The 24,641-nt window shown below is 38.6% G+C and overlaps 1 protein-coding gene across 4 annotated transcripts in view; it reads left to right on the top strand.

Moving 5' to 3' along the window:
• HMGCLL1 (3-hydroxy-3-methylglutaryl-CoA lyase like 1) overlaps window positions 1-24,641 on the top strand; it is a 92,647-nt gene that overhangs the window by 49,342 nt on the left and 18,664 nt on the right. For 3 of the 4 annotated variants that reach the window (XM_075086999.1, XM_075086997.1, XM_075087000.1), the window contains exon 7: window positions 891-1,079. In XM_075086999.1, coding sequence (XP_074943100.1) covers window positions 891-1,079 — 189 coding nt within the window. Of the gene's footprint in view, window positions 1-890; window positions 1,080-13,004; window positions 14,177-24,641 lie in introns of those variants that run through there. The other variant, XM_075086998.1, reaches the window with a different exon arrangement.

Genomic DNA, 24,641 nt, shown 5'->3' with positions numbered 1-24,641 from the left:
TTGAACAAAACTAAGATGGAAAGATCCTACGTTCAATTTCTAAAGCAATATTTTTGATGCAAACATAACTGTGCTTCTGAGTGTATGTCTCTCTCCATACAAACACTACGAAGCCAGACCTCAAATCTCTTGCTCCTACAAAGAACTCCTCAAAGACGTAATTCCAGAAACAGTTAGGGCTCTACTTACATAAGTAAGAACTATTTGTATAGGGTTTTGTTTTGTATTAAGAAAAGTTTTAAATCTTAAGGATTAGAATATTAAGTAAGTTACAGTTTTGCTTTGTTAGTCTTTTAATGTTTGATTTCGTGAAAAGCAAGCAAAATTAATATTAACTACAACATGTTAAAACTTCAGTTTTCATTGATGTTTTCAGTGCCAAGAGAAAGCAAAATCAGGCTCCTTGTTAATTATTTATTGTCTTAGTTCAGCCATGTGCTTGGCTCCGTGTAATAAGCAAACAAAAGGGCAGGTCTTTACCCTGTACAACTTGTAAGCTGGAAAGTACACGGAGAAAACCAAACAGCTGGGAAATCCCCAGAGACAGGAAAATGTTGGGAAAGAGCTTGACAGAAACTTAATTCACAGTGTAAAATCTTGCTTATTTGGATTCGGTGGGAGAGTCAAAAAGCAAGTTTTTGACAGATTTGGTTTTGTTGGTTATTCCATGTACAGAAGCAGAACTATATATTTAAAATAAGAGGATCTATGGGATGTTATGCTTGGGTGACAATTTTCAAGAATGAATAGAGGGATTCTGATATTTATGTCAATCTTGGTGGGTCAAAACCTGAAACCTATATAGAAGTGTGTCCTTTTAAATGTCTGTTCTTGACCCTATTTTATGTTCTTTCATCTTGACCTTTTCATGTTTCTCTGTTTTTAATCAGGTATCTAAGCGGCTGTACAGTATGGGGTGTTATGAAATCTCTCTGGGGGACACAATTGGTGTGGGGACCCCTGGAAGCATGAAAAGAATGTTGGAAGCTGTTATGAAAGAAATTCCTCTGAGTGCTCTTGCTGTTCACTGTCATGACACGTATGGCCAGGCATTAGCCAATATCCTCACAGCCATTCAGGTAACTCAGGTTCTCATTTTATAGATATGATAGTAATAGTCGTAGTTTAATTAAAATGCAAAATTTTAATAAATTCCAGCCTTAAAGAAATTACTAAAAGAAGAAAGAGGAGCTCCCTAACCTTCAGAAAGTATTGTTCACATCGAATTGCTTACAGGTATTACTACTGTTGTTTTTGCAAGAAAATTTCAATTCTTATCTACTTACTACCTTCAGTTCCATACAAAATCACTAAGAAACAGTGGTCATTATCATATTCCATTGGTTTTGGGTGTACAAGGGAGATAAAATATATTTTTTTCTGATGTCTCAGATTCCACTTTTCTTAGGAACATCTGTATGTTCATTGTTTGTTAAACTAAAGTTTCTGTTTTACGCAGGTGTCTAAATATAAAATAGAATAATGCATAATTACATCTTGATTTGAGGTGGATACATGTAAATTATTGGCAATTATGCACACAGGGTGGTCTAGATAATTTTATCACTGTTAACGTGCTTTCAGTATGCTTTTTTGTTTATCAGTTATACTTTCCAAGTAAGATTAGCAACAACTTTATATCCTATTTAATCTTCTTTCCAATCTGTGGCTAAATAATCAGAAATAATTAATTTCCATAAGATGTATTTTTCCCTTTGTGTTTATATATTTTTAAGAATAGGATGCAATACAAGAAACAAACTACAAGTTCTAATGTAGTTTTCATAAAGATATAATCTTGAAAACTATCTTAATGTGTACATACATTCCTAAGGAGACCTATTTTTACTAAACGTTACAGAATCAAAAGCTCGTTATAAACTGGAGGCCTTTATTGTTCTGTTTTATACTTAATGGCATCTTTTCCTTGTGTGCAATTCAGGCAGCCATTTTTAAGGTCAACTTTCCTTTGTCCTGACTTGTTATTTTGGCAGAGCTCAGGTTATGTTGTTTAGAAATAACAGCAGTGTGTTAATGGTATTAGTGATATAAACAAGAAGGAACAAGAAGGAAGTGTTTCAGTATGGGAATCTCTGCAGGTATTTGATTAAACACTGAATGACAAAATCTGGTAAAAAAGGTGCTAACTTTTACAGTGCTCGCTGTTGACCCCTACTCACTTTTACTGTTGCAAGTGTGTGTGTGTGTGTGTACCGTGGGATAAATAAATTGCTAATTTCACAGTTAGCCTCACTTGCAGATGTAATAGCTAGAAGCATGAAAACCACCGAGCATGGGAGTTCGCCATAAAAATACTTGAAGCATTGTTTTTCAAATTCTTCCTTAAAATGATTGCTGTCATGGTGCCTACTAAACTCTGAATGATGGCTATGCCTTGTTAACCCCAGTATTTGTTGTAAGCAATTCTTGTTTCAGGTTTACCTCCTGCTCCTATCTTTTTATTTATTTCTTAAATCAACTGTGTAAGAGTTAAAGGGGGAAAAAGCTCTTAGGTACCTAATGTGCAGTTCAGGCTAATTAACATGTAAATTCAAGAGAGCAGTAGACCCAAACATAAAATCCCTGTGCAGTCTTTTCAGATTTCTGGGAAACCAGGGGTCCCTGACACCCACCAGAAAACTTCCCTATGTAACTCAAGTTCTGCTACAGTGCATGTCTAAAGATGCAGTGTTTTTGGCTGAGCTGAACTTGTCACAGATTTTGCCAAAAGTCCTTGATGAAGCAGGCATTACACAGTCTCTCTGACTGGCTTTGTGCAAGCAGCAACTTGGCTTGCTCTAGAGGTAGGTCCCCAGGCTCTTGGATCCTCAAACGGGGCCAGTACGTCACAACATCCTCTCCTGTCTCTGGTCAAAGAAACGAGGCAGCTAGCAGTGCGTTATAACTAAGCAATACTATTTCTAAAACAAGGCAGCTTTTACAGGTCAGCCGGATGGTAAAATGCCAAAGCCAGTGGATCAGAGTGCCTGGGTCACTTACAGCCCCTGCTGTCAGGCTTGCCTGTGCGTTCTTCTCTGCCAAAGAAACAGGAATGGCAGCGCTAGAGTAAAACCCCTTGTCTTCAGCTCAGCAGTTTGTTTCATAGACCAGACGCTCCACAGACGCAATTCCCTACCCTTCCTTCTTTAGGCGTCTGTGCGAGCGACACTATTTCTTCAGGAGATGATGATTGAGGGGTTATAGAAATAATGGGCTACAGTTATTGTTAGAAGACAATTTTCAAGAACATTCAGCAGGCAAATTACACTCTTCCTAAGGTGTTGTAGGCTACAACCTCAGGCTGAGTACTATTGTACTGTATATTGTATTTCCTAAGAATTAATGAATGACAGCTGGAAAGCCACAAATCACTCTACACTAATTCAGGCATTGCTTCGATCAGAGATCTCCTAGGAGTGGAAAGAGGTGCTGGTGATTCAGTAAGTGATTTTTTATACAGATCGCATTGTTCCAGACAGGATTATACTACCCAGAATATTTTCTTTTGTTTGGGGCTGATCCAAAGTCATCTAGAACTGACAGGCTGTATCTGTATAAGAAATTAGCAGGGAAATAGTCTTGTAATTTTAGTATTCAGTTTTATGTGTGTTGTTTTAGCAAAAGGATAGGTAGTGAAAGATGGGGGAGAGATTAGCCAACTTTTAAAGGATAAGTAATTTTTAACTTGTTGAAGTGAATAATATAGATAGAAAGCATTGCCTAGCAAAAGGAAAGTCACTTTCTTTTATGAAGAGAGTCTCTGTAAAACTGTGAGCAACATGAAGTGGTGCTTCAGAATAAAATAGTAAACATTTAAAGTAGAAACATGACTGGCTCTTGGTTAAATGATTTAATATTGAAGTATCATCATATATAATTTACAAAAGAGACAAGTTCAGAGATGGGAAGTGATGTGGCGGTTTAGTTAGAGGTTGTGGTATTTTGAGTAAAATTACATATGTGGGTTAGCTAATGTGACAAACACAAAAGTAGCTAAAAGAAGTAGTAAAACATTTATAGGAAATTGTTACAGACCTCCAAGGAAGGGTAAAAAGATGGATCAGGAAACTTCTGTGCTGGAGAGGCCCCAATAAGGGAGACCATTGATCTGGGGAGATTTGAGTTACCTTGACAATTGACTCCTATAGCGTGTACAGATGGGTGAGAAGGGGGAAGTTTTTTAATCAAAGTGATAGAGAACTCTTTTCTTCCATACCTTGTGTAGTTGCCAGAAATAGCCTCGTCTGTTTTCATAGCACATATTTGAACATGAGAAATAATATGTGAAGAGGAGTTTTGGCCAGCAGTGATACCTCAATGAATGAAACAATCGAATAGTAATCCTATAGAACTTTATCAAATTCAAATCGCTCTTGTAATTCATTAATATAAACTGATCCCTACACTACTGGGATCAAATCCTAACTTCAAGAAAACAAAATAAAACTCCTATGACTTAGAGGGAGCAAATATTTTTGCCACCTTGTGTAATCATTTCCACCTTATTGGACACAATGAGATGAATGAGACTGATGTTTTGCCAAATGAAATTACTATTTATTAGTGCTTTGTTTTTCCAGAAAACAGGATTTTTGAAATAAAATCCGTGCTTTGATACCAGAAACAGATTTTAGCAAGCCTCTATTTAAACTCTTAAGGTTCAGACTGCAAAATCAAAATTTGTGAATACAGGTTTTCATTACAAGCATTATAATATAACCCCTTACAGAGAGTTCAAAATATTTAATAAAATCTCATTAATGTCTTTAAGATCCTTGAATTCCAAAGATTAAATAGATTTTCTTTTTTTTTTTTTTTTTTCAAAAATCCAAATAGAAATGTCTGGCTGCTGAACTCTTCCCTTCATCACTTAAATAAATAGATTCGAGCCCCTTTGGTGCATGCGGACAGACTAACTTACTTGCATATTTTTGTGGCTCCAGTTTAATTATGTAGTAAGGACTGCATTCACACAAAGGCAGTCAGTGTTGATATGGCTAAGTTTTAAGTGCCGGAACCAGGAGAGGAATCTGAACATAGATGCGGAAGTTCATGGTTGATTAGTTCACAAGGATCATTGTGTTACAGGAGTAGAGTTCACAACAGCCAGCAAGCTGAAATGGGACAGCCTACATTAAGCAACTGAGAAAAGTTTGTGTTTAAAATTCCCCTTTTCCATGATTCTTATGAGCTTACATGTGAAACCTTAGGCAAAATGAATTTTCCACACAAAACCGTCTCCTAGATATAAGTACCTAGCTTGTCCTTTTTTTTCAAACACGGGGTTTGATATTTGTGGCTGTTGAGCTTGCTTGCAGTTGAGGGCTGTAAGACCCCTTTCAGCTGGTGGCTAGAGGCCAGCTAAGACCTCTTGTCCAGGAGTTGCTTGCTGCTAAGGAGCCTCAGTGGGGGCTCCCCCTTCTTCGCTTGGGGGTGGCTTTAAACCTGAAACTCTTGTCCTTGGCCCCTGCCTGAACTACCTTGCAGCAGCATTGCAATTACGCTTGCTCCTAGTCTTGTACCGCCCTGATTCTCACTGTCATCCTCACCCACTGGCTTACTGACTTACTAGCTTAACCTCAGATCTGGCTCATCACTTGGGACCTGCTGGATAATCACTGGACGGTGACTGATCTTGTTACTGTCTCTAGACCTGATCCTGACTTTGAATTGCTGGCTTGGCTTCCTGGCTCCTTTTTGGTGAGGTTGCTGCTGCTGCCTGCCTAGCTGTGACTCTTGGCTCCTCGCTTGTCTTCCTTTAATAGAGCAGTCTGCCTGAGACAGTCAGGTACTTAGAGGAGGGACTAGTAACCAATATCGTGAGCTTTAAGGATGGCTGTGAATGGCAGGTAGTGGAGTTGGTGCTGAGCTGGGAGATACAGCAGTTGTGAGTTAGCAGGTCTGATGTGCTTTGACCTTGGAGCTGAGCAGGAGGCTTTGTCTTGCAGAGAGGCAAGATATTGCCACTCAGTTAAAATCAGAAAGCATTTACTGGTGTCTGGATTTACATAAAGCCCTAAAGGTTCTATACTGGCAACTCTGCTGGGGGAAAAAAAAAAAAAAGAGTCCAAAATGTCAGCCTGAAAAATTGTTGTCTGTGTCTGAGCGGTGTCATGAACTGCAACACTTCTTTTAGGTGCCAGACTACTTTCTTTACCAATCTCCTCCTAAGTTTTTAGGCCTGTATTTCTGTGACTAACCAACCTAAAAGAATATATCCATAATGATGGATTTCCAAATAAATACAGAATCTGTAAGAATATTTATGTACTAGAAAATTCACTTAGCATTTTTATCCTGCAGCCAATTCTTTCACCTTTGTTTTGTCCAACTTCAGTAGATGTCTACAGGGCTCATGCTAGCTTATCCCAGAGAATGACTAGTATGTACAGCTAGAAGCCATGCGAGTTAGAGTAGCTGAATAGAATAGAACAGTGATAAAAAGGAATAATGGTAAAATGGCATGACAGTATGGATAGAAATGGTGGGAGGTCAAACAGGAAGAAAGCAAATACATGTGTATACTAGTTATATATAAATTGTTCTAGGGTTTCTGGTGGTGATTTGTTACCTTTTTACTGAGTTATGCATATAAGCATGCATATAATCACAGTTTAATCTCTTGATTTAAAACAAAGCAACAGGATAATTTTTGAAACACAATTTTATGAAACTTAATGCTGTAAAAACTCATAAGCACATTTCCCTTTTGTTTAGTTTTCATGAGCTTTATGTCCTGTTTTCTTCTTTACATTTCATTTCCAAAGAGATACAAAATTAAAACTAGCAGGTTTTCCTAGATTTGTGTTGAAATTCTCTCTTTTTCATCACTGTAATGCAAAGCCATAGCTGGACTGTGATCTTTTGGATGGTTGCTTGGACAGGGTCACAAAATTAAGAGATTTTAAAGCTAGATGAGCTTTGTTGCAAAATGCTGTATTAGAGAGAGCAGTGAGGACATAAGTAAAAATTAAACAATAAAACTAAAACCTCTTGGTACCCTGATTTTCTAAGTATGAAATAGCAATCAAAAAAATCCACAGCATGCTGGGTAACAAAACAAAGACTTTAAAAGATAACAAAGAAAGCAGGATTAAATTAAAGCATCATTAATTCAGGCATGCACATTTATTTATGTGCTGCTTTAAATGGTCCATTTTGGAGGGTCAAAATTTAGGACTGCTTTTTATCTCCCTCGGTCTAGGTTTAACTGACATCTGAATTCCTTCACTTTCTCCCTGTAAAACAGAGAACAAAGGGTATGCACCAGCCTTGAATCAAGATTTAAAATCTTCTGTCCTGTCTCCCAGCTTTATCTACCATTGACTCCTATGCCTTATGTTCATCACTGGTAGTTCGGCTTCCTCCTAATGACCGTGGGCTACACTAGTGGTAGGATTATAAAATTGTTTATACATCTACATCTCTCAACTCCTGCCTAACTCATTAGCAACCTAAAACTGGACACTAAAGATGCTATTGAGAAAGAAGGGGGCGGAAAATACACCTAATAATTCTTTATTTGTAAGAAATGCTTTCTTTTTAATTCCCTGCAAAGCACAATCATTCAGAGCTGTAGTGTAGTAGAATAAATTGACATTTCTGTTATAGGGTAGGGAAGACAGATAAGCAACCATGAAAAAGTGTGAAGCTTTGCATATAGTCATTGTGCTAGACTTGAGCTAGGAATTTCTCACAGAAGAGTGAATATGAACTTCCTAGCTGAGGAAGGCAGTCTAGCCACATTTGTCTGTTGCCAGAGATAAAAAATACTGGGTTTGGAGAGTTATGTAGTAATTGAGGAAATGAACTTGAATGTAGTGGGCTGCCAAAGTTCTTGCTTGAATAATGCATTAAATACTACTAGGACTTAGTTTTATTATCTGCAGTGTGCTGAGGTACCCACTGCCTGGCAACGAAATTATTTACATCTAAACTAATTTTTAACAGAACAAAACCAGTTATGACACTTTAGTTAAAATTCCAACATTGTACTATAGACAGTTTTTTTGAGGCCAATAGAGAGGTATTGTATGGAGTTAATGAAGTACAGGAGGCAGGAACCATAATATCTTGGGTTGTCTTTTCCTGATTCAACATGTCATTGTGCACATCACTTTGATTCAATTTTTTATTTGTAAAACAGGAATAAGGCTCATCTCTTAGTTTGTGAAGTGCTAAAAGAATGTACAGAGGAAGAGCATTGGACAAGTACAAATTATTTTCATGAAGTCTAGTTTTAACATTTATTTTTCAAATTGAAGTTTAGAAAATAATAGATTTTAAGTTTGGTATAATTTTGACATTAAAAAAGCTAAGGTATACGAGTGGGCAACTGATCAAAATACATACAAACCCAATCAAATTATCTGAGTTCCGTAACAATTTTTTTCTTTTCCCTGCACAGCCTGGCACTCTGAAGAATTTATGTAGCAGAATGTGAGGGTAGGAAAGACTTGCTCTATGAAATATGGACATATTTTGGGATCTTGAAAAAATTTTAATATTTTTACAGTCCTATTTTGAGAAACGCGTAGAAATGGAAAGGTTTCAGCAGACCTCACAAGTTTACTTTCCTGCTGTTTACAAAGATATGCTAGGAAACTGCAGAAGACTTAACAGAGATCTCCAGAAACTAATTTCAAGGTTCAGATAGGGAAACATTAGAAAACACAGCTTGACTGAGAATAGCTGTACGGGTTTCAGGAAGGGCTGGTCATGCTTCAGTATTTCGCTGGAATTCTTTGAGGCAGCCACTGCCAAAGAAGACAAAGGATATACAGTGGCCATCATGTGCTTTGATTTTTCAGAAAATAATTTACAGTGTTCTACAGTGGAAGTTAATATTAAGGCGTGGAGGCATGTAATAAGTGGAAAGTTGGCTAAATGGCAGGAAACAAATGCAGTTATGAAATGGAATTTCTTCAAGCTGGAAAGCACCCATCAGCAGGATTGTGGAAGTATTGGCCTGTGGGTCCCAGGTTTTCCTGCTTAAATGAATAATTTGCAATACCATAATGCTCATGTTAACGGCAATTGTTCAAAATTGTAGAAATTAAACTTTTCAAATTTTAGATTTCTATTGTGAGAAACAGGATATCTAGCACAATTTGTAAGTGTAAATCTGTGTAATATTACAAAACATGCAAAAGAAAAAGTTTGGGATCAAAAGAGTATAGGAATACACGTAATTTTAGGCAAAGCAAAATGCCTGTCCTTTTAAATAAGGGTCTTCCTGGAGTTTTTTACTTTTGGATTTCTCTAGGAACTACTTTATCCTAGCCACTTACCAGGTATTTTCTGGGTTTGAAAGTGTAACAATACTGTTGAATTATTTGTCAGCAAACTAAAAGACCTGTTAGCAATAACAAAAAATTATTCTGAAAACATCAGTTTACTTTTTAATTTCTCTTTTTATTCCATTTTCCTCATAGAAACAACATAGCACTTAGGTAAAGCTAGCAATTAAAAAAAACCCAGTTGTTTGAGCTGAAGGAGGACATGATATTACGAAAGAAAGGAATGAGTAGAATTGGTTAAGGCTGAAAGCTAACAAGACAGAGGTGAATAAGTCTGTGTATTTGAAAGCAGATAAGTTAGGGGGAAAATGGCAGGTGAATTGTGAAAAGGTACCAGGCTGCAAGGTTTCTGTGAAGAAAACTTAAAAAGAGGGTGTTTCGTTTAGGAAAGTAGAAAACCACTTGCGTTTTGTCAAATAATATTGCTACTATGAGCAGTCAGCTAGTTAGTTTTGCAAGTGAAAAAACATACCGCACAAATGAATAAATCAGACCTACATATGGGAAGAAAATGAAAACATTGGCATTCATACTGGAAAGCTGAGAGATGTTTTTCAGTGTTTTCTGTGTTGTTTGTTTGTTTGTTTTGGCCTTTCTATAGGTACTGGTTTTACATTGTTGCCTGTAATTTCATCAAAATAAGAAAATAAGTGAATACACAGACTGTACCACTCCTCCTCTTTTCTCAGATCAGTACAAAAGAAGTAGCAACCCTATTTTATTTGCTTTCTTCTGCATTTTGCAGGATGTGCATAGTATGCGGTTTCTGAGCAGCTCAGTTTTTGACCTTTCTCCCTATGCTTCAGAAAAACTTGATAGCCTGATAGTTCACAAATAAATTCCTCATTGCTATTATTACAACTGTTTCACTATTACTAGAAAAAAAAGTTTAAACATTAGACTTTGTTTCAAGGTTTTTACTTTTTTAACTTTTTAGGATATGAATGGTAATTTATTTGTTATTGTATACTGAAATAGCAGCCAGAGTTCCTGAGGCAAAGATGTATTTGCATGCATATACCAATACGTAGCCTGTATGTTTCTGTGTTTTTTGGTTTTTATTCTAAATTAAACTTAGTATATTGTAAATGATTAACAAATAATAGAAATATACATTGTTCTAGCTGCCTCTAATATGATGATTGAATTTCAGAAGCGTTCAACCCTAGTTACTGAACCAACAAACCTCAAGTCTAAGTCTGTTTAAGGATACTAATCAGACCAAGAGATCCTTCATCAGTTATAGATTATCCTCATCTCCAAATTCCCTCACTAGAGCTGACTTGGAGCATTAGACACAACTTCCCTTTGGCTTAAAATCAAACCTCAACTGTCTTTTAAAACATTTTTAAACCTTGAATTTCTCATGCAAATCTATGCATATCTCTGTATCTCTGCAAGTTCATATAGACTTATCACTCCAGGTCTAAATGGAATATGAATGGAGAAACCACTGCAACAGCTGGAGAAATAAACTCTAAAGTGGTTTTAGTTTTCTATCTTAAAGCCAAAGATAATTTCTGTACTAATAGCATTGAAGCTGTGGATTCATAGAAGGAATGAATTTGGCCCAAATATTCTATGCTCTTTTCTCTTTTTCTGTGCTTGCATCCTCCTTGTCTACTACTTTTTTCTTGGAATGATGTTTTCTTGTAGCTTCCTAATCACATCTTAAAGGCTTTAGTTTCTGAGTACCCTAACCCGCTAAGTGATGTTCATTTGCACATTTCATTCTTGAGTGTCAGTGGCACGTTCCAACTTTGGCTTCACTGATCATTTTCTGATTCATTAAATCTAGAAGCAGTAAGGCCAAACTGGTTGACCAGTACCTAGAAGGCATTCTGATATTGCTTCTGTTACTGTGCAGCTTTCTCCTCTTGTGAATGAACTTATTCCCATGCAGAAATGAACAGATTCAGATAATTTACTTGGAATGATTCTTAGGTCTTAATCAGATTCTGTTCTGGTGCCTCATTCTTTAGTTGTCATATCTGGAACTGTAATTTGTAAAAGGAAAGAATTAGTATTAATAGAATACGAGAAGACAGTTTTGTCTTATTTCACCTTTTGCCAGCTAATAAGAGGCTTGCAAAGTTGTGCAAGGCTCACACAAAATAGCATAGACTATAATTTAGATACAAAACCAGCAGATTATAGGCCCATTTGAGAACAATACTCTGTACAGACTCTTAGTGTCTACTTCTCCTCTCCTTTGTTCTGCTTCCTAATGCTTTTTTTGCCATTTTTTGCCTCCATCAATGCTTAAGCAGAGTAAATATGCTGCTGGCAGCTTGCTAGCAAGAAGGGAGGATGATATGAACAGATACCATGCTCCTACATTCACCTAATCCTAATATTTTCCCTGGCACTTATGTTATTTTTTTCATATCTCTCACTATTTTCCCAGTCATTGTTAGACAGTTGTAAGTCCACATGGCCAGAGCAATAGTCTTTTTACAGACCTCCTTTTATCATCCCAACTGTGTCTTGTTTAACTTGACTATTTAAATGGCTAAGAGTCAGCATCATCCAGTTCTGAAGTGGACTGGGCAGTAATCCAGCTCTTTCTGTTAGAGACAGACATTCATTTTTTTGGACTAGAAACAAATTACTTCCAAATGCTAGAAATGTAAGAAGGCTGTTCAAAAAAGGTTTTCAGGTGTTTATAGAACAAATTAGTATAAAATAGTTTTCAAAATGCTAAGCCCAATTTAAAATAAATATTTGGTACTTTTAAGAGTTGTGAAAATATAGCACTAGAAAACTGAAGTCACTGATCTGTAGCATGCATAAAAATATGGTGAGGGCACACTGGTGTCAAATTCCCCGTGCATTTTTCTATTGTGCCTCAACTGGATTGCATGCATAAAAAAAGCAATATTTTGGTGGTTTATTTTACATGAGACTACATGGTTGGCTGTAGGTTTGATGAGATGACTGCCTGTAACAATCAGAAATTGAACTGATACCTGTTGTTTTACACCAGTTTTTGATTCAGTTCCTGAAAATCAGAGTCATGATTATCAGGGTGACTGGAAAACGAAGAGTTTTTGTTGGTCTGAAGGTTGTTTTTTGAGCCTTACTCAGTATCAGATAAACACTCTTTTGTTCACAGAAAGACAAGCTAGTTCTCCACAGCTTTTACCTGTCCATTTTGGTTTTATAGTGTCATGCTTGTCTCTCACACACCTTCCAACTTCCACAACAAATGAAATGGGATTTCCACAGATAAGCATCTTACACAACTGGCTCATCTCAGGACTGCTCCATCCTTGCAAGCCTGTCCCATTCTCCCTGCTCAGCACCCCTCCCACAGCATGCATTTCTTCATCAGTTTCTATCTCATCCGCTGTCACATTAATTTTAGATACAAGACTGCATGTCTGAATAGACTTTGCACTCCTACAGTTGCTACATCATTCCTTGATATGAAAAGCTTGCATCCATTAAATCCAATTCTTACCTTCCAAAAGAAGGTCAGCACTTCCAGACTGCCAGCTATGAATGATCCCTAAGTGGTTCTAGTTCCTAGACGTGCCAGAAATTGGCACTACATGGCCAAGGCCAAAGCTCTGCTGGGGACTGTGGGAAGCTACACACGGTGGACAACTGAATTCCTGTCCTGACACCATTTAGTTTGCTGGTCATTTATTTATATATCCTGTATATTAACAGCACAAAAGAGATTTTTGCTGTCATTCCTAGTGGCTGTTCAAGGATGTCTGAGAGCTGAGATTTCAGAGGTTCTGCTCAGCTCTGAGTGTGCTCCAAGCTGCTGGCGTCCCTGGGGATTTCACTGCAGAGCTGTTACAGGTCTTCCTTAAAGATCTACACACTGCATCCAACTCTACAGCTAAGGTGGGACTCCCCACATTGCATGTCTTTGATTCAAGGCATGCATAAGAACTTGAGGAATCTATCAATATTTACTAGTGTGACACATTTAGGTACGCATGTAAGTTGTTCTGAAAAGCTGAACTGTTTCGGCTAAGTTTTTCCAGAGCAGTGTAGTTCAGGGCAGATATCCGCCCCACAGGATGTCAGCTTGATTAGTAAAAGATTGGCAAAGCCCTAAGCAGCTTACTGTAGGATCTGAACATGGAAAATGTTGGCCAGTCTTTGTAACTGACATGGCTAACATGCCAATTTAAATTAAATTTCTGATTTAAATACACCACAAAAATCAATGTCTATATTTAAAAATGGTAATCTGAAACATGTTCTAGATTAGTACTAGGTTTATGTTCATTAGACCACCTATTCATTCCTGTGATTAAGATGCACTTATGATGATGATTCTAGGATATACAGTTCTACATACTTTCTAGTCTAGAACATACAAGCATGCCAGTAGTTGTGTATCTAGCTTTCTGTTTTCAGCTAGTCTCCTTCTTGATTGACTGTGGTAGTCTTACTCCTTTTGCTTTCTCTTTGTTTTGAGCTTACATGCTGCACACTGAAAAGGTATGTGGGGCAGTGCCAGAAATAACATACAGTATTTCAACATATATTTAAAACCAATTGGGAAAGAAAAAATTCAAAAGTCTGGTGAGGATACAATTATTTTAAGTACGTTTAAAAGCAGGTTTTTATTCAGTATTTAATTTGCCATTCAATTTTCACGGTATTTTGAAAAGAGTGGTATTTCTGTAAGAGTTGCTTGACTTGTTTTTAGAAATTCTCCCTATAATCATAATGCACTTTAATCAGGCTGTGTCTCTGTGTACATCATCTAGAAGAAGATAAATGACTTTTACACATGTGTATTCTTCTACTCGGTGGAAACGGGTCCCCCTCCCTTTTTACCTTGAAGTATTTTTTTCTTAAATTTTAACATCAAGTGTAAAATAAAGACAGAATCACTACAGTGCTTCCCACTTGGAAATGATTGTTTCTTTTCTTTACTTTTCATTATTTGTGTGTTTATTCTAGTTTCTGCCTGAAAAAGAGAGTATTGCATGAACCCTGACTTTCGGGCCCAAGCAAGGGTCAGAGGAGTTTGCCATGGCAGGAACAGTTCTGGGAAATCACAGATCCCAGTGTCTCCAGTAGGGAAGTGCAGTGTTTACAGGATGATGCTTCCTTCCTTTTTGGGCAGCTCTACAGACAGCTGTGCTGAGGGGGTGGAACTAAACCTCTGGCCATTCTTGCATGTTTACGGCTCCTCAGAACCAGTTTTGTTATCATCCAGCAGGCAATGAAGGAGGGAGAGTTACTTCCTATCGCTGAGATACATCAGGTGCCTTTAAACAAGCTCTTAAGATGTTTCCTAAGGTAAATTAAACTGCAGAAATCCAGAGATGCTATGATCAGACAGACTGAAGTTCCTGAGCTCACTCTAAATGGGTGTGTTGGGTGGATCTTTGTAGGCATATGAGAACAAGTGATCATTTGCATAAGTGGAATAAGTAGAAGATGACTCTTCAGTTAAGATGGAAACCAAAGCTGATGCAGTACTTAAAGTATGGCAGTCATCTTTCTGTGCTGTGCAGAAGCAACACTGAACCAGTCTCCTGAGTCAATTCATTTGTATTTATCTCTTTTTTTCCTTTTGAAATATTACAGCACAAATTGAAAAAGCCAGGCTTTCAGAAATTAAAAAAAATTTAATCATTTTTAAAGATAAATGAATGATAGTTTTACACACTCCTTAATTTTTGCCAGCTTGTATATTTTCCTGTTTATTTCATTTTTTTCTCCTTTGTTTGTTGCTTAGCTCAAGTGCTATATGGTGACAGATTGTCAGAGGCAAACGATGTGATTTGCTCAACACAGAGTCCTTTCAAATGCATGAAGTAAGCAGTTACAGAAAGAAAGATTTTTCTCTGATCTATATTCATAACAGTAAGATTTTTCTTGCACTAAGGGTTGGAACAGTAGGTAAGAATTTTTAATTTGATGTAGTGTCTTTAAAGAATAAACTGAGCAAACAGAGTAAAAGTAGATTTAGCAAGGTGATATAATGTGCACCTATAGCAAAAGATAAGATGCTAAGTTGAATGCCTTTTTAAACAAAAGGCATATCCTGGCTTTCCTGTTGGCAGATATACTGCATGAGCAATTTGCAACTGTCTTTTTTAAAAAAGGAACTTTATTCAGTATAAGGGAAAAGAAATTTGCAAGATATATTATATTTTGTGTCTCCCCACCTTAATGCTACCACTTAATTAGTCAATGTATTGGAAGGGAAGAATCTTTTGGAGGTGCTGTAAAGTGATAAGGTATTGCAATGTGATGAATATTACAAAATTGATCCAGTTATAATGGAATAGTAGAAGCTGAGAAACTGTCACACTTTTTTTTAATGCTTCCTGCGTTATGATGAAAATCATGGTGGAAACTTTATCTGAAATAGAGATTCACTCTGCCAATGGTGTCCAAAAAGATGCCCTATTTGATTGCATCTTCTTTGGTCACGTTACTCTAACTATTAAGTGTTTAATCTCATCCTGGAATTCTACTCAGGACATAATATTTTAGCACAAAATGGAAAGTTCTACTTCCTTGAAATTATACAGATGAATGACTAAAACACATATTCCAGAGCTCTTAAAGGGAGGTTGCTCCTTGGTTCTGAATCTTTTCAGTAGATGCTATATTTTCCAACAAGACCTTAGTGGTCCCATTTGTTAAATACATTTGTCTGATTCTTGAATCAAATTAAGCATGTGCTTTGCTGTTTGCAAATTCAGGGGCTATTTAGTGAGAATGAATTTTAAGAAAAAAAAATACTGATAGAAATAAGATACTATTTTTTTGTTACAAAAGATATTAAAGAGAATAATCAATTTGGAAGAAAACAGAAATACCTAATACTTCATTGTACCATGATCTCTGCTGCAATATTGCCATAACTAATTGGGAACCTAGTCTTTAGTTCCTCTAGAGAATGAGGTGTGCAAGAATGAACACATTTGTTTTTGTTGTTGGGTTTTGTTTTATGGTTTTTACAGTTGTATTTTTCTCCCTTGCAATGATTTTCAGAACACAGATACCAGTGAAGAAAAAAAGAAGCAGTGTAACTACTGTAAATATTTTATAAAATGTCCATCTGAAGCTCCTCAGCCTCTGGTAATTAGAGGCCATACTGCGGAGATTGACAGGGTAAATTACCAGTTAATGTTTACACAACAAAACATATGCCCAGTACAATATCCTACACTGATGTTACTGAAACCAGAGTCCGGAAATGTACAGTGGAAACAAGACGTGGTACTTTTCTTGGGCCAACACAAACAGCAATTACAGCACAGTGTGAGAGAAGTCATAAGAAATACTACTGCGTATCAGTAGTTCAACAAAGTCAGCACTTTTGTGTAATTGCAGGGGAAAAGGGCTGAAAAACATTACAGATCTCAGCAAGAAATGGCCCTTTATACTTTTAAACTGATCCTTGATAAAACAATGCCGGGGTCATGAGAAGGCTACTCTGCCAATTTTGCTTCACTGTGGGATCCATTGACATCTGGCTGAGCTGCGGAAGCTGGAAAACTTCTTTAATATTCTCTTGACAGTAAAATGGACATGTGGAAAACATTCTAATCTGTTAATCTTTGGTGCTCCTGAAGAAAAAGGACATTTGGCTTTATACTTTGCGATGATAAATATTAAGTCTCCAGATCTAGCTGTAAATAAGTTAAAAGCATTTGAATGGAGAATGCAGTTCTTATTTTCCAAATATGGGAGAAGATGGATATGCACCTGTGTAACCCAGATGAGGTAATAAATGCCAGGAGGCTTTTTCTAAGGGTAGTTTACCATACATCTTGGCAATCCACTTTTCTTTATCCTGAGTATGTTTTGTCAATGAATATTAGGGAGCAGAACTTCTGAACTTTCTTACATCCTATGTACTAAAATAGAATAAAGTATTGTTTCACTCAGGGGATTATGAAAATAGAATTAAGAGAGATTCAGAATAGTAGTTATGCCTGAATAAAAAGTGCAGGTTTTATTTAACAGCAGTAACTGTACAAATTGTTTTTGGCCTAGACTTTAAATCTAATATGGAGTGATAATGAATGATGGGGCTATAAATCTATTCAGCTTGGGACAGTATGCACAATTCTTCATTTCTGTTGAGATGTATCTCCAGAAATGAGAAGAATCTCTCACGTAAGAAAATAACTGCTATGAGCACATACCATGTATTGTAAGTATGAAGCATATATTGTGTACAGTAACATAAAATGCAAAAGATACCATGGATTATAGGAAGAATAAACTGTAATTCAAAATTCTGCACATCCTTGCACATTTTGAATTAATCTGAACAACTAAAACAATGCATAAATAACATTTTTATACACTCGATGAAAGTGAAAGTGACTTCCCAGTTCTAAGTAGCAAATTATATCTTTATAGCACATGCACCCTGTTGGAAACATGTGGCTTCTTTTAGAAAACTGCAGGTATCTTCTTTTGCAAAATCAGTAGCCTCAGGAATTAACAGAGCTGTTGCTTCCCCCCCCCCCCCCCCCAAAGATGAAAACTTTAACATCAGTTAAAAAGATTAAACCAGACTTTTGTTCTCTGATAGTCAGGTCCTTTTCTTTCTTTCTGATATTTCATTGATATTGACATCTGCAAGAGGAGTCATCTATGAACTCCAACTGCAGGTCAGAACTACCACTACTACTACTAGTAGTAGTAGTAGTAGTAGTAATTATACAGTCTTGAAATTATTAATTATACAGTCTTGAAGTCCATGCCCTTGCTGAAGCAAGCTCTCAGTGAACAATTATTTCAGTAAAGTATTAGTCCAATCCACTTTTATACAGCTGAGGAGTTTCAGGAGATCTAGGTCTATATAAAATATCAGACTTTTCTAAGAAGTTGAACTTTCCTGCTAGAGCTTTAATTTTTGCTGTTGCATGAGAAGATTGAAAATGCAACACAATCTGATTGAAAAGTGGAGGGGCAAGATGAAGTTAGGGAGCGGCTAGGTTTCTCAGGGACATGCACAGAACCCACCGCCATCCTGGTATTTCTGGAGTAGCTGAAAACTTAAGCTTCATCAGGATCTTCCTTTTAGATGTTGCCATGTGTTTGTAAAGCACAGGGCAGTTTAGTTCTCAAATGAAAAAAAGCCATAGGCAGGAGGTTTGTGGATCACTGCCTGGGTGTCCCACATTACCCAATAGTAAGGACATTGATTTAGAAGGAAAGTGAAGAAACAAACCTGAGCCCCAGGTAGGGGAGCATCACTGCTAGACTATTGGATGTATTTGTGTTTGGATGTGTGTGGGGGTATTTTTAGCTCCACTGCTGAATCCACTCCATTTCTAAGTCAGCTAAACCTTTCTGGGATGGTTATTGGGGCGGGTCTGGGGGAGGAGCTTGTCTCTAGCCTAGCTTGGTTCCTATTAAATAGGTGAAATGGGAAGGAAGGTGTTATAATAGTTACAAGTAACCTCAGCAGCTTTCTGGAAAGCATAGGTACTGAAATTAGGGGGAAAACCTTAGAAGCATGGGATAGGAGTGGTCACCTACTTTAAATTGTAATGTGCAACAGATCATTTAATATGTCATTACTGCCATCATGTTTGGGATAGCAGCCAAAACCTTCAGCAGATGTTCTGGAATATGGCAGAGACAAGGGAGACTTGGGCTGAAGTATATTTACCAACTGCTCCCTCTCTTTGTACATCACCACATCCAGGAGAAACAAATGTAGGACTAGTTGTCGAGGTGTGAGTGGAAACAACAGTAAAAGGCACTAATATCTGAAAAGGTTTTTTCACTCTAAATATGAAAGCTCGTTATCCGGTTGAGGTGGGAAGCACTGGGTGAACCTGAATTAGTTGTGGAAGAAAATGTCCTTGTACTAGAATTATCAGGCATCTTAGCCACACGGAGGAAGACAGAAGAGGCTGACCTTAGCATAGAAGCTTAGACATCTGAAGAACCCAACTGAATTTCTGATGGCATGTTGGGGTCCCCTCCACCAATATGGGTCCATTGAGCTTCCCCAGCTTCTATACCAAGAAGCCAGTGGTGTTTTTCAGGCAGTGAGGGCCACACACATTGCATGGGTGATCAGCCCCAGACAAGGAGCTGATACTTCTGTAGGACTCCACAGCACATCTGAAGATGAGCAGTAGGGACACGCAGGAGGTCCCCATTTTTGCTGACTGGGTGGCAGGTGGGTGTGATTTCAGAGATAGTATGAGAAATGGAAGTCAAAACAAAGTGGTTTTCGTGGGTGGGTGATGTTCCTGGCTGTAGGGGAGTCAGGTGCTGCTGTGTGAGGGCTTTGGCTGAATTGAAGTCAGATGGGATTTTAAATGCTGTTACCATTTCGTTCCTTTAGATATCCTGATGCTGACATACCATAATACGAGCATGGAATGAAATAGTTCTGCTCTGCTTTCCCAGCTTTCTTATAGATGCTGTCATTGCTACAGATTTATTTTATAAAAATAGATATTTTCTGCCACCCACCTATTTTATTTGCTCACATTGGTACAAGTTAGTGTCTTCTGCCACTTGGTGCATCATGCTGAGAGTGCTCTGTTTATGCAAAGAGAGGGAAATTAGACCTCCGGGAACAGTTTTGGCCACCCAGCTTAAGCTGCAGGGTGAATCAACAGAAATTTGTTTTCCGGTAACTAGAAGGGTTGGGAGTTGGCAGAAGCTAACCAGGACGAAACAACAAGATGAAAATAATTTGTAGTTTCTTTATAAGGTATGGATACCTGTAAAAGGGGTACCTAAGATAGATGGACTAGGTCATATGTTCCCTGAATGCCAGAAAAATTAGCCTTTCAGACACTGTGATGCTCGGGTCAGATTTACCATTTTCATTGGTGGTTTCACACATTCTGCATGTGCCTTGTGCAATTCAAATACTAGATCAGTGCCTTTCCCTGGTTCTCCGTAGTAGCACTCTGTCCTTTTCCAGTATTGTAGCTCACAGTGAAGTGCACTCCCTGCAGACTGCATTTCAAACATTGATTTTCACGTGTGGTTCCATCCTTCATTCAACCCATTTTCAGCTGATGTCCCATAATTCAGCCTTTATGATACTGCAGCCATTTTATTTTAGTGGATATGCCTCTACTCCCCTTCTCCTCTGTGAGCCATCACTTGCAAAGTGAATGGGTTTTGTTTCTTCCTCGGACCTCTAGTGTCAGCGGTGCCAAACATGACTCTACCAGTGCCGGCAAAATTTTCCTCTCCCAGAGCAACCCTTAGTAACTTTACCATTATTAAGTAATCTGTTCGTCTTCCTTGTCCGTTCAAAGCCCTCAGTTTATTTTCAGGTTTATTTTTATTAATTTACAATGGCATGTAGCACATGAGAAAAACCTGGTTGTCACCTGGCTGCATGTAGGGCACAGACAACCTGTCGCAGTTGTTGCGTCTCTGGACTATACGGTTCCCTCCCTGCCTACCCCAAAGATACCCTTTGCCTTTCCTCTCTGGTTCCCCCTTTCCCTCCAGATCCCAAGATTATCTTCTCTGTTCTACCTGTTTAACTGGTCTTCTTACTGTGTCCAGACTTAAATCTATAAAATAAATATCCTGCATTTTTAGATGAGATTATTTCACAACACATAGCAAGCAGACAAACTTAAACCACCAGAGGTTTACTTGAGAGCAGTAACTTCTGCTGAAGAGCACCTGGGGCAATAAGTACTTACTTCAAATCAGCAGCAGCTGAACTGGGAAATCTGGCAATGCACTGGGTTGCTTGGGGAGGGAAGGAAGGGAGACTGGAAAGTCACTCAGCGCTCTGATGATCGTCTCGTCTTCATGGGTTTCGACAAGACCTTGAAATGTGTCTCCTGCTCCCCCTGCAGGTTTTGTGATCCTTAGCAAGGGAGCAGCTCGAATTGTGTACAACCCCAAATTAGCAAACCCCTATTGTCTTGTAAATAAAAATAAGTGCACGTATTCAAAAAGAGAGCAAAATATGCCTGCAGAGGCAATAATGAAAGTGATTTGTGAACATCTGTTTCCCAGTATTAATTTTTTTTATGGTGTAGGGTTTTGACTAGGACTTCCTAAGCTTTTAAAAAATCTCAAAACCAGTCTCTCATGTTTAATGGCATTGATTCCCCCTAAACATCCGTGAATGTTCTCTGAAGAGCTGGATCCACAAGACAGATCTCAGCTGCTCGAGCCTGCTGGTGAGAGGTTTTTTGTGCACTGTCAGCCAGAGACACAGACTTTCTAACTCAGTTTTGGAGAAATTTCTTCACAGTTCTTTGTTGATGTTGAGGAAAAGAGCATGGTCAGCTGCTTCTCTCTTGACCCTCGAGCATTTTTGCTACCAGACCGACCGGTTGCTGACAACGAGGTGGAACTTTCTGAAGCTTGTAACTACATCCAGACCGTGTGTATCCTCCTGTGCCAAATTTGAAAGTGCAAAGCTACAAGAATATCTCCAAGGAACTCATGTTAGAATTATTGAACATTAGCATAACAAAGCGCTTTTCTTCCCCAAAACTTGTTCTCGGAAGTGGCCAACCCCATTTTTCACTAAAACTTTCCAAAACAATCCAGCCAGAGGGAGAGACGAGCCATGGAAAATATAAGCTCCAGCAGTTAAAGGCTGACAAAGTAATAAACAACTGAAAGTAGGGCCTTATGATGGAAAGTGTTAGGGAACTTTAACTGTAGATGTCATTGCCAGCTTTGCTTATAATAAATGTGTCAGTAGCAATATGAAGAGATGTGTGCAATAAGTTAAAGGAATGCTGTATTAACCTATTCTATGCAGCACGTCTGGCCACAAATTGCTTGCATCTCAATATGTTTCAGGAGAAAAGGATTTTTTTTTTATTTTGGAATGTATTAATTTTCTAACTAAATGAACTGGGAAATTATTGATTTTAATGTAACAGTGACACCCTGTGGTCAGTAGTGATGGAGTTTACTCTGAAAAGTAGTGTTTTGTTTTTTGATGCATTAATCTTTAGCAAGACCAGAGAGAAAAAGAAACAAGACGGAAATGTAGTTAACTTTCAGGGTTTTTCACAGACAGATGTTGTCCCATTTTATTGCCTTATGTGTTGAAATAAAGGGGAGTGGTAAGCCTTGATTTTAGACAACTTGAAAATATAACTTACAGAAGGGTCTCTATGGGCACAGCCACTTCACAAAGCATTGCTGGCATAGTTATTTATAGTTCTATGGTTATCCATGTCTCTACAGGAGGAGTTTTCCCTGATGGCAGATCAAGTAGCAGGCTGGTGCCAGAGAGACACAGTAATAGGACAGTACCACACCGTGCCAAGAGTGCCAGGAAGGCACTGGCAGGGCTGCAGGATTAAACAGTTGGAAGTAGCAGTCTTGTGCTGCTTTCTGTGTGGACAGTCTTTGACCTAACACCTGTAGGTCCTGTTTTTACTTCTTCCCCCCTTCCTTCTTCCTTCCTTGAACAAATGCTGAACTAATATACTGATCTTTTGTCATATCTGTGTGCACCTATCTTTAAGGCACTGTGATACTGAACTTTACAATGCTGTGGCCCCTAGACTTTCTGTTTGAACTGTTCTGACAACAAATCTTTTCCTATTTAATACCTATTTTATGCATATTTGGAATCCTCGATATTATGGTTTCAAAATCTCATAGTTTAGAAAAATCCCAATTCATGAGGGACCTGGTTTATAGTTTCTGTTTTATACCTCATGCATCCCTGGAGTTACTGATGTTGATCTTGCCATTTTTAAGAGAGGGACAAAATTAATTTTCTGTCAGATGAATGCAGGTTTAAAGATCAGTAAGGAAGGAGACTGACTGTCCCAACAAGAAGTTATGGGGAGGTAGTAAAGCAAACTGAGAAACATGAAGCATTTACTATTTACTGGCAATAATGGTTTCCTGTTAAAACTGGCTATTTGACAAAGGTGATGAATTTAATTCCCTTGTCTCTCATTGGGGAATTAGGAAGTTAGCATGGGACAGGAGCAAAAAGTCTCTGCTTCCTCTAGAGAGAAAGCTAAAGCTAGCCAAAGCTAAAGCTTGGAAGGTATTCAGGAACCACTGTCAGGAATTCAGTGATTATCAAAACTCTGCAAGTGTCAAAAAAGACTGGAGCACTGAAGTTGTCCTGAAAGCCAAGCCATTGTTCACCCACACTCACATGCATATGTAATCAGCTGAGTGAGTGCTTATCTAGGACATACAGAATCGTAGAATGGTTGGAAGGGACCTAAAGGTCATCTAGTTCCAAACCCCTGCCATGAGCAGGGACACCTTCCACTAGACCAGGTAGCTCAAATCCCCATCCAACCTGGCCTTGAACACTTCCAGGGATGGCGCATCCACAGCTGCTCTGGGCAACCTGCTCCAGTGCCTCACCACCCACATAGTGAAGAATTTCTTCCTCATATCTAATCTAAATCTACCCTCTTTCAGTTTGAAGCCATTGCCCCTTGTCCTATCGCTACATGCCTTTGTAAAAAGTCCCTCTCCAGCTCTCTCCTAGGCCCCCTCCAGGTACTGGAAGGCTGCTACAAGGTCTCCCCACAGCCTTCTCTTCTCCAGGCTGAACAACCCCAGCTCACTCAGCCTGTCTTCATAAGCGTGGTTCTCCAGCCCTCTGATTGTCTTTGTGGCCCTTCTCTGGACTGGTGCCAACAGGTCCATGTCTTTCTTATGTTGTGGGTCCCAGAGCTGGACGCAGTACTCCACCTGGGTTCTCACCAGAGTGGAGTAGAGGGGAAGAATCACCTCCCTTGACCTGCTGGCCACGCTTCTTTTGATGCAGCCCAGGATATTGTTGGCCTTCTGAGCTACAAGCACACATTGCTGCGTCACGTTGAGCTTCTCATCAACCAACACCCCCAAGTCCTTGTCCTCAGGGTTCCTCTTAATCCATTCTCCAACCAGCCTGTATTTGTGCTTGGGATTGCCCCAACCCAGGTGCAGGACCTTGCACCTGGCCTTGCTGAATTTCATGAGTTTTGCATGGGCCCACCTCTCAAGCCTGTCAAGGTCCTTCTGGATGGCATCCCTTCCCTCCAGCGTGTTGACCACACCAGACAGCTTGATGCTGTCGGCAAACTCACTGAGGGTGCACTCAATCCCACTGTCCATGTTGCCGACAAAGATGTTAAACAGCGCTGGTCCCAATACCAGCCCCTGAGGAACGCCACTCATCACTGGTCTCCACTTGGACATCGAGGCATTGACCGCAACTTATCCTGTGAAATAGCTGCAGTGCAAATTCTCATGAATCTCAGCACAATTCAGTGCCTGTCAGGAAGTGACAACGAGACTGTGAGCTTTTTAAAGATCTCATATTGACAGTGAATGTTTTGCAGGCTCAGATTGTTGAAAGGCTTGAAACTCATTATCTCCTTTAAAAGCCTGACAAATATTGAACGT

This window comes from Phalacrocorax aristotelis, chromosome 3, assembly GCF_949628215.1.
Source record: "Phalacrocorax aristotelis chromosome 3, bGulAri2.1, whole genome shotgun sequence".
In the NCBI taxonomy this organism is placed as follows: domain Eukaryota; kingdom Metazoa; phylum Chordata; class Aves; order Suliformes; family Phalacrocoracidae; genus Phalacrocorax; species Phalacrocorax aristotelis.
This window is presented reverse-complemented; position numbering and strand designations above follow the sequence as displayed.